Source organism: Gigantopelta aegis, chromosome 2, assembly GCF_016097555.1.
Source record: "Gigantopelta aegis isolate Gae_Host chromosome 2, Gae_host_genome, whole genome shotgun sequence".
In the NCBI taxonomy this organism is placed as follows: Eukaryota; Metazoa; Mollusca; class Gastropoda; order Neomphalida; family Peltospiridae; genus Gigantopelta; species Gigantopelta aegis.
The window spans coordinates 37022916-37034313 of NC_054700.1; the positions used below are offsets into that span (position 1 = coordinate 37022916).

The window sequence follows — 11398 nt, forward strand, 5'->3', positions numbered from 1 at the left end:
TCTCCCGAAATGGTGCTAGACGAGTCATCACATGAAGTTTCAAATACAAATTGATTAAAAATGTTATTGCAAATTGATCCAATTGCTGGTCTACTAAAACGTTCTAGGTGAGTGTGGCTAGGACTGCTAGCTGCTAATCGAAAAGAGTAGCCCATGGAGTGGCGGCAGCAGGTTTCATCTCTCCTTATCCTGTAGGTGGGAAAGTGCATAGGCCTATAAAAGATTCCTTGCTGCATTAGGAAAAATTTAGCAGGTTTCCTCTGATGACTACGAGTCAGAATTACCATATGTTTGACATCCAATAGCCGATGATTAATTAATCAATGTGCTCCAGTGGTGTCCTAAAACAAACAAAACTTTAAACTATATACAATCATGTACTAGTAGGCTATATATCTTCAATATAGGCCTACGCCAGTATGCTACGTGCAGGCCCTAACCCGAATACTCTGCCGTTCGAGAGAGCTAGACGGTCATTTGGACGGTTATGATGTCCGTCTAGCTCTCCAACGGCAGAGTACTCGAGCTAGTGCAGGGCCCCGTTCCACGAAGCGATATTAGCCCGAAGATTACCTTAGGCGCATAGCTACCCTATGCACTTTTAAAGTTGATCTTAGGGCTAAGATCGCTTCGTGGAACGGGGCCCAGGTCACAAGGAACGATATCTAGTAAGTAGGTAACTAGTTTACCGTCCTCATATACCACTGGGGTTCGAACACGCCCATTCCGAGTCCGACCTCTGATACGATCGGGGGCACAATCTCTAGTGAAGAGAATGGGAGGCAATCTTTAGTTGGGCACAACCCATGTCATGTCATGTCATTGGGTTTTACGTGCACATTCAGAACAAGCTGTTGTAGCGCACGTCTGTCGTGGGCACAAGAGCCGGCCTTGGCCGGCTCCTCCGTCCATGACAGGAAAGGCACAACCCAGATTTTAGTTTTTATTTATATGTAGTAAAAATAATAATAATTATAATAAATCCACACCCTGTACATTTGCGTCCTGCGGTTCCTACGAGCTTACTTAAAATCCTGACTTCGAGAAGAATATATCGTCACAACCATGTCAGTAGGTTACATCGAGGGCCGACATATTTTTGAGCATCCGAGTTAATATATTACATTGATTCGGAGTTAACTTCAGTTTATTTTGGAAGTTACTTTGGTCAATCGTAAATGTTCTGTTTTCACGATAACAGATGCACTTTACCAGCAGGTTATTATTTCATCAGCGTTCAGGGACGACGCACACTCATCCGACCCTTGAATAAATTATCTGAATCAAACAAGCCGCGTAACACGCAAACAGTTTACAGGCGGCGTCTCGTCTTAGACTGACAATAGTCAGCTGGAAGATAGAGCTAAAAGTTGGTTTATTTTTTTTAACGACACCACTAGAGCACATTGATTTATTACTCATCGGCTATTGGATGTGAAACATTTGGTTATTCTGACACTCTTCTAAGGAAACACTACATTTGGTTTTTTTAAGAGCAGCAAATTAAAGGATCGTTTAGAGGGACTTTGCTACACAGATGGGACAGCATATAGGCCCTAACACGGTCTTTGAATCATATCCCAGTCGTGATGCACTAGTTAAAACAGAAAGAAAAAAACCCTATAAAAATGATTCCACTGATGTGGCTCGATCCTACGACGCAAGTACCAAAGGCGAGCGTTCTACCGACTGAGTTTGGCCTATAATTAAATATTAATATATTAAACACCGATTGAGTTATAATTCAATATTCATATATTAAACACAAATGTGCTTAAATAATGGTATTGTTAAAACAAACTAAATTTTCAAACAGTAGCAAAAGCTAGTTTAGTTTAACGACACCACTAGAACACATTGGTGGTATGGGGAGCTATATAGCCTATCCATAGGCTAAAGGGCTCACATGTTTTGGGACTAGGCTGGTTTTCGCCCGGAAATGGCCTAATCTGGATAATAACATTTATTCATATTAACATTACTGGAAAACAGCTATATAGTTTTGCAAACGAACCAGTGCGCATTTTTACATAGATTACAACTCATTTTGAGATTGGAGGGGGGGGGGGGGGGGGGAGATGATGGAAATACATGCTTAGCACATCCGCCCCCGAATATCTAGAGCTATCTTTTTTTCTCTCGAAAGTGAGGATTTGCACTAGCACAAGGGGACAGTTGCCCTCCCCACTCCTGCCTTCTGTAGCGTACGCTTATGGATCCCCCGGAACATATTAAAAAAAAAAAAATGCTTCGAGCAGGGAGGTGTTTCGACCCCCAAAACCTTATATTCCATCCGTTTCTCTCTCTCTCTCTCTCTCTCTCTCTCTCTCTCTCTCTCTCTCTCTCTCTCTCTCTCTCTCTCTCTCTCTCATTTTGTAATTAGGTTGGTTTCTGATTGTGAAAACAGACACAAAAATAGGTGTGTAGTGTATAAACCATTTAAACAGATTATAGCGTTAATGAACCGTTGTAAACTGTTTATAAATATCATGATATAGCGCTTGAGCACTTAGTGAGAAGTCAGGCTAATTCACTCATGTTCCATCCCAAAATGCATTGCAATTTCTACACGGAAAATGGACAATGGCGGCCATGTTTCTGTGTTTCGTGTACACTGGAGAATTAGTTATTTTATATTTTATTGCTTAAAATGGCATATACGTGATTTTTACGAAGTTCGTTGATGTGAGTGATTTTTCTGCATCTATTAAAAATTGGGCTTATTTTACTCCTTGCTTGTTTAACCTAGTTGTGTTCAAAATATATTTTGTCTTTGTAGATCTGTCCTACCAATTCCATGTTAAACAAACATTAAAACTTTTAAAAAGGCTTTTTTCAGCAATTTATTAACCGATTTTGATAATTTTTGCGGCAAATTAATCCAGGATATTCCATTTCTCCTTTAGGCCAAACTCGAGCGCGGATTGGGACAGATGTAACACGTGATTTGAAAGGAATTTGTATGCATATACCTCATTGTTCATTCTGCTGAAGACGCCATGATGGACCGCCAGTGCCAGCCAAGATGAGCCACTCGGGCAAGGTGCGTGCTTCACACCTGTCTTTGATCATGATGATTTTAATTGATTGACATATTTTGGAAAGTCTGAAGTCACATTATTCATCAAGTTTGTCTTTGATGCTCGTCTGACTGGTATTTTAATAAGTAAAAAGCAACTTGTTTGTGTGGCCTTGGTCCGCCATATTGAAAATTTCTGAATTTTGTGAACGTCTTTACCATATCTTAAATTGCAAAGAATTTAAATGTAATTTTATTCAGAAAACATTTTTTTCGACTTCTTGGGATTGATATCTAATAGTTTGCCGCATTTAGATGAAAATATCTATAGTTTTGATGCAGTATTTAATGTTTTCTCTTGCCTTACTTGTCAAGATTTTGTGGATAAAAATGGACTTTGTTGTGTTGTTTACATTACAAAATTGTGAAAAAAGTACAATAATTGAACTTGTACCACGATTAATTTTGTTGTAAACTACTCTCCACTCAGTAGTCTTTCAAATGACCTTGGTCATTTTTTTCTTTTAAATGGACCCCTTTTTGTAATTTCTCTTTGAAATTGTATAATTTTAGCAGTAAATGTGCATCAGGAACATCAGAAGGATTGCAGTTTATTGTACTTTTAATCCTTTTAAAATTTTGCCATATCTACGTATGGAATGGCATACCTACTCTTTTGGATTATAGTCTCTGGCCTTCCGTTGTTAATTTGGTGCATTTTAATTAAAATCAACCTAAAAACAACTTAAAAACTTCCCTTTTTTCTGCAAACACTTCGTCAAAATATGATGGTTAATATAGTGGTCAGAGATAGCTTTTGTTGCATTTCATTCCTTGTTTATTTGTACATGAACTTTATATTAATTGAAATGTATATATATATGTAACTAATATAGTTATGCCACTGTTTGTTGGTAATTTTCTTAATTTTTTTGTTATATGGTTAATATCATATAGGCTATTTTTCTATAGTTCAGTCAAAGTTTTAGCTAAACACATTTGCAGTTCATCATTAAATCCAGTATGAAATCAAAACAGTTTTGTTGTATTAACTATTATCTTGAATAATAAGCACAGTGTGTGATATGAGCAGTTGGACTTTGTCGATTCACATTAAATAAGTGATCCAGTATAAGCCATCAGTGAATGACAAGGGACAGTAGTAATGGTTACTAGCTGTAAAATGCTATATTTGGGTCCACCTGGAAATAGCATCTTCGATGTTTATGATTATTATTTTAATTTTGTTTACATTTTACTATTTACTTGTGTTAAGCATATATAATACATTGAAATATTTTATTTACATGATAAGAATATTAACTATTTTTACAGCAATATTCAGTATATTTGTGTTATGATTAGATAGTTATGTATTGCCTTTGTTTAACCAAAAATTAATTAATGGCTTCAAATAACTTCATACATCTTCACAATGTATTATTTTTACATTGTTTGTTTACTTCAGTCAACATTAATACTACCGATAAAATTGTTTTATTGGCATTAAAATAAACCAACAATCATGTTAAATACAACAAAACTAAATGATTGCCATGGAACTTAGTACTATGTTGTTTTTTGTAATTATAATCCTTAATATTGCTTTTTTGAACCATGCTAGTTATTGATGTTTAATAATATCTTTCTTTACTAATTGTTAATAGCAAATACACACACAATGTCATTAAGATAAATATGCATACATTAGAATTGATAAATAATTAATACTGAAGGTTCAACAATAAAGTTGTTAATAATCTTAATTAAAAAGCTATGAAAGATAGTTAAAAGAGACTCCAATGTACTATAATAAATGCAAGTTCGTGAATTTGTTGTACTATTAATTGTTCCCTCCATGATAAAGACAGCTGTAGCAAAACATTAGTTGAAGGTATTTATTGGTCATGGTTTGAGGATTTAGACAAGTTTAATTTAGCTCTGTAAGATGTAGATTACAAAAATAAGTTCACTGAGCTAGTCTTGCTGAGTTTTAAATTTATATCAAGTTGAGGACTAGATGTCTAATGGGATGGTGATATCTTATTTTGTTTGTTTATTTATAAATATTTACATGTGCAAATGTTTTATATTGTTCACCTTTTCCTTTTGTAATGTCTTTGATATTAGTCCTAACTACTACTACTTTTATAACATGAAACGGTAAAAACATGTTACAAGCAACTTAATGTTTTGTCTTCAAACGTACCCATTGAAATAGGTTATCCATATTGCAGTGTTTTTTGCTTTATATTTGGTTAGTGTACATAATAAAATTAAGAAAACCCTTCCTATTCATATTTGGCATCATTTGAAAGCATTACATGGTTATCTATATTGCAGAACCCTTTCTTCTTCATTCTTATTTGGTTAGTGGACATAACCATTGAGAAAACCCTTCCTATTTGGCATCATTGTAATGCATTACATTGAAAACTCAACAAGTTTGTTTGATGGTTGACAAGTAATAATAATTTTAAGTTTTATGCATGGTTGTCTTGTATTAGTTTTAATGAATAGTTGTCTAGTATTAGGTAAAGCAATGGAACTTGATTTGGCACATGTATGATTTATATGCATGTCTTATATTGCCGTAAAATGCATTGCCATTTGGTCACTTAATTTTTTTAACAATTGTCATAGTTTAAAGTTTCCTGTTGTGTAAATCACTGATTAACATCTGTCCTTGTTCACATTTTTTACTTTTATAATGTACAAAAGCTTCTAAATGTTTTTTCTCCCTAATAGTAGAAATTAAATGCTACCTGTATACACTGTTATTCCAAGTTGAACATGTGGATGTTCATGAACCTTCATGCATCTGACTGGGCCAAAGGTCAAGCCAACTTCCTGAATTTAAATTGTAGTTTCTATGGTTCAGAAAAAGGTTTAAGCATTCATCTATTAAAATGAAATTGAACTCTCCTGTAGGATGTGTGTAAATATTATTTGGGACACTGTCAAAGGTCAAGGTTCCTGAAATTGAACACTAACTATGCATCTTAGACCATAGGTGAAACTTCATGACATCATGGGACCCTAAAGGAAAGAGGATAAGTGATAATGTTTGAGTCACAAGGTCAAGGTCATTAACAGAAAATCCACATTTTTCTAAATACTGTATCAAAATAAACTTGCATGCACAAATTAAATGGCTGATTTTTTAGATCAAGGTTAGTAGGTCAGTAGGTCACCTATGTAAAAGCCACAACAGTGCTTGTGTGTATATAATTTGTATTTATTCACATGATTGATGTCTACAAGTTAAATAAAATATAGTAGAGATTTCTTTTAAATATTCCAGTTGAAAGTCCTTTGAGATGATTAAATGTAATATGGTTTACAGACTTCAATAAAACTTCTTTTTTTTTTTAATTGGACTTACGGAATCATAGCATAAATAAGTACTGTAATTTTTCAGAACAAGTTTATGGAAGAACTGCATAAATACTTTAATCTTATTTGCACTTTGGAACTTTTTTTTTCTGCATAGGAACAGCATTTGCATAGAATTTACATTGACTTGTGGTTATATGTCAGTTCATATGCACACAGTATTTCACTACACACTATAATAATAAATGAATGTTTTATCATAAATACAATGTTGAATGAAGTCTTGGCATCGAAATAAACAGTGCCTGGTAAGCCATGTACAGGTTAACATATATTATGGACACGCATGTGAAGTTTACAATTCCAGATTATCATTCCTTCACACGCACACACGCACACACACACACACACACACAAACGCTGATACTTTGTTGGTCATTTCTATCACTGTTGTCATTGTACTGATACTGAGTATGTAATTTATTATTAACAGCAAAAATAAGTAGAGTCGTATAACATGAGGGAACCTGGTAATGTGAATGACCATTGTGGACTTACCAGTACCTGTAACATTTTGAAAAGCCATTTTTATGTCATAAGAAAGCTAGATATTCATTTGCTATATTCATGTCTGAGAAATTTAATATCAGTCCAAGGGAGATAATCCAAATATTCTTGTTCTGTAAGGGAGCTTACTAGTATTAAATACTTGTTGATATTAAATGTAGTTGCTCTCATTTGTGCCTACAAAGATTTATACTTTTATTTTTTCAGTTGATTTACAGTCAGTTGTTAATTTTGTTTGGGTTTACAAGTAAATATTGAAAACATAAATAATAAATATTCTGGCAAGTTGTTTCAGTCTCATTTACCTACAGGTACTTTTATTTTTAATTGTGTTAAAAGCTATCATTTAGATTTAATTTAAAATATGTATATATTTTTTTTTAATACTACCATGATTATTAATAAGAAATTCAGTAGATCATTTTAAATTTTGTCTTATACACCACTTAATATTTTTAATGAATTTGACTTCAACATTTTTTTTTTTGAACATTGAAACTAAATTGTTTTTGTAATTATTTTGAACACAGGCTAATAGTTCACATCATATTTTATGTCATCAAATCTCTTGTTGATGTGTATTTAGTAACTAGGTAAAATAAGTGACAAATCAATACGGAAGTGGGAGAAAAAAAATTAAATGACGTTAGGAAGTTAGCTATATAAACAATGGATTTTAAAATTGTTTTGAAGAAAAAAATCCTAGTCTAAATGCATAACCAATTTAATATTTTTTGGATAATTGTTACATTAATATTTTATTATAATTTGTTTCATAATTAGTGTTTAAAAATTTCACACATTAAATTATTTTTTATTTATTTATTTTTTTATTTTTTTCAATATAAATTCTTTGTGTATTAAAATGCATAGTTTAATTACAATAATTATTTTAATATTTTGGTTTACATTATTTTTGTTATTGCTTTTAAAACACTGCATTTTAGTCACATGTGCTTTGGTTTTAATTATGAAATTTTAAATCATTAGTATAAAGTTCTCTAAGATATTTGTATTTCTCTGTAATTTATAATCAAGTACAATAACTACAATTTGTGAAAATCAGTAATAATTGATTATGGGCCAACCCAATTTGTTCTTAAATGCATGTAGTACATTCAGTGTTACTTGAATAATAACATTATTTTTAAAAATTTGACGGACGCCACTTAGATATTTCCCATATTAGTTGCAAGTTGTTTGTAGTTTTAGAACCATTTCTGTTACACGAAGGAATCTTTTTTGTATAAGTATACCGTATATCGCTGTGTATTAGCCGACTTTTTGATACAAAATTTATCAAGTCAAAGGCTGGGGTCGGCTTATCTAAGGAGTCAACATTTTATAGTAAATGTAAAATTAGAATAGTGACGGCTCGACTCGATCTATTGTCATTATTGTGCTCTGCATTTCCGCTTTCATAAAGGTTTAATATTGCATTTTAACACAAGCTATTACAAATAAAAGATATTAAAATTGTATATATATGTTCATCTTTAATAAATGTTGGTGTTTAAAAGTTATTTAGTAATATTTATCTGTTTAAACAACAATAAATGGTGACCGATCAAAACAATTTCGGAAAACTTCGCAGGTCACGTGTCATTACAAAACTGCTTACTAAACCGGTGAACACGTTAATTGTTCCAGCTTCGTTTGTTTTGTTTGTCGGCTTGGGATTAATCGACACGGGTGGTTGGGTATGGTAGGGTATAGCCGACTACATGTAGTAATGAAAAGACCGATTAGCACAATCAACAATGCAAACAGTCACTGTGTTTTTAACGTGTGGCTGCAATCAAGAATGTTTAGGTATATTTCGCTATCTTGGTACTTATATTTTACGAGAAATAAATTAACCGGACACCGTTTCTATAAACAGAAATCGGCTACTGCTTCCGGATAAGTTTGCTGTGACAAATGACGTTTGAAAGCAGATGTACTTTGTCATTTTGTAGACCACACAGACATCTGACTTGGTTAGTTTTATATAGGGGGGTCGGCTTATATACAAGGTCTATAATTTTAAAGCCGATTTGGATGGTGAAACTAGGGGGTCGGCTAATGCATGGAGTCGGCTAATACACAGCGATATACGGTACATGGTTTCTGCAGTAACTAGTTTATAAAAATAAGCAAATTTAAGGGGCATCTTTTTTCTTTAACACATTTTAGTGGATGGAATATCTTAGAATTGTTTTTTTTAATGCAAACTACTAATGCAGACTGCACTTGCAAGGATAGAAACTAACACCATCGACCCCTTGCCCCAGGTTAGATTGAGTTTTGTAATTTATACTAGTTCCCCAGGCCTATAATATCTTTGAAGTTTCTATAAAAGCAAACTACAAATACATTAAACTGATGATATTGCACTTGCAGGGGTAGAAACTAACACTCATCCCCTTTTTCCCATGCAAATATAGACGCTGGAGATGAGTACAGTGGATCCAACCAATTAATGATGCGGAAGCTCGTGGGCACTAGTAACCATTTAAGCCTGATGTTTATTATTATTACTTTTTCAGATTAGTGTTGCAAGCATTGGCAAGTTGCAGAGCCCACTGTTTGGGGCACTTGGCGCAAACAAGAACAACAGTAGCAGTTATGGAACAACTACTCGGCCAGACGGCACTTATGACGCCGATATTGGCTTCAAACGAAAACTACCAGACAAGAACAATGACTCTTCATCAGCTTCAGGCTCCTATGCAAGGTAAGATGGTCATATTGGAAATTAACTTAAAGGGGAACGAAACTCAAATATGAGCCTTATGTGTTGGAAAGATGCATACCCGGACCACCAACACATACTGACATTTTAAGACATGAAAAACGTGTAATTTTAGAGTTCATAAAAAAAACCCGTGATTATTCCTGGTAACTGGGGGCAGCCATTTTATTTCGTTTTCGTGGCACCTGGTACTATAGCTCAAGGCAAAGTGATGTAAACTCCGACCAACTCCTATATGCACAGTGTAAACAAAGGCAGTCATTTACGACAAAGTGGTTCACTTTCATCAATCTAACTTGTAAAACAACATAAATGACTTGATAATATAATAAACTATTTAACTAAATATATTTCAATTTGCATTAATAAAACGAAATGGGGTTATAGTATTGTTCTCTCTTAAAAAATTCAAAGAAAAAATGCATACTATTAGGCCAGTTGGTAGGATACGTCGGACCACTCACAATACCCAGGTGATTATGTTCTTTTCTTTGGGACTACATAATTGGTCAGTTCTGTGAGTATAGATGGGAAAGTCTACTTAATCAGGAGTTATAAAAATTGATTTACAGTAATAGAGCATGACGGCTGATAATGTCTTAATAACATTGTAGGGGTGGCATGTTTTTCCTAATACCCTGTGCTATTAAAAAAATAAATACTGCCGGTCCATAATTGTGCGTCTAGACGATGGTAATTAATGGCTTGTCTACCTACCAGATGTACACATGCCAATCAGGAATCAAAGGTGGAGGCCACTGAAAGTATAGACCAATTAATTAAGAAAACACTGTTTATCATTTCAGTATGTAAGTTAACGCATGGACAAAACATGATACGGTTATTTCGACACTGACAATGATGATTTATTTTGTATTGTAAAATAATATATATACTTACTGTTGGGTTACTGGGATGGATATTACAGAACATGGCACAGAAATCAGGTACTTTTGTTTCTTCAATTCTAAGACTAATTCCTGATGTGATGTGTTAACTTAAATATAACATAACCATCGGATCACTGGGATGGTACAAAATGGCTGCATCCGTTGTTTATAATAGCGGTCACATTTATATTAATTAAATATAAAAATATACTTGGTGATATTAAGCAATAATGTGCATTATATATCGTTGAATATGCATTATAGTCCAAAAGCCGTGCGTGAGCATTCCTTTAAATGTCCACTGATATTTTACTTTTTGTTCAGTTGTTAAAATTGAAACTGCAGTGAGCAAGTTTTCTTCAAATTTTAATTTGCAAACTGTCTTTATTTAAATAATAAACTTTTGAACATTGATAAAAGATATTTCATTAACAAATCGGGGAAGATATGGTTCAACGTTTCACTAAGTTTACTAAATTTGATTTTAGAACCCCCCCATTTTACTTTTTGTTCAGTTGTTAAAATTGAAACTGCAGTGAGCAAGTTTTCTTCAAATTTTAATTTGCAAACTGTCTTTATTTAAATAATAAACTTTTGAACATTGATAAAAGATATTTCATTAACAAATCGGGGAAGATATGGTTCAACGTTTCACTAAGTTTACTAAATTTGATTTTAGAACCCCCCCATTTTACTTTTTGTTCAGTTGTTAAAATTGAAACTGCAGTGAGCAAGTTTTCTTCAAATTTTAATTTGCAAACTGTCTTTATTTAAATAATAAACTTTTGAACATTGATAAAAGATATTTCATTAACAAATCGGGGAAGATATGGTTCAACGTTTCACTAAGTT

General features: G+C 33.3%; 1 protein-coding gene across 2 annotated transcripts in view; it reads left to right on the forward strand.

Annotated features, from left to right (window-relative positions):
- Nucleotides 1–2574: 2574 nt before the first annotated feature.
- LOC121384933 (chromodomain-helicase-DNA-binding protein 1-like) overlaps nt 2575–11398 on the forward strand; it is a 66897-nt gene continuing 58073 nt past the window's right edge. For both annotated transcript variants that reach the window (XM_041515426.1, XM_041515433.1), the window contains exons 1-3: nt 2575–2685; nt 2907–3043; nt 9451–9638. In XM_041515426.1, coding sequence (XP_041371360.1) covers nt 3026–3043; nt 9451–9638 — 206 coding nt within the window. In that variant the 5' untranslated portion in view covers nt 2575–2685; nt 2907–3025. The remainder of the gene's footprint in view (nt 2686–2906; nt 3044–9450; nt 9639–11398) is intronic.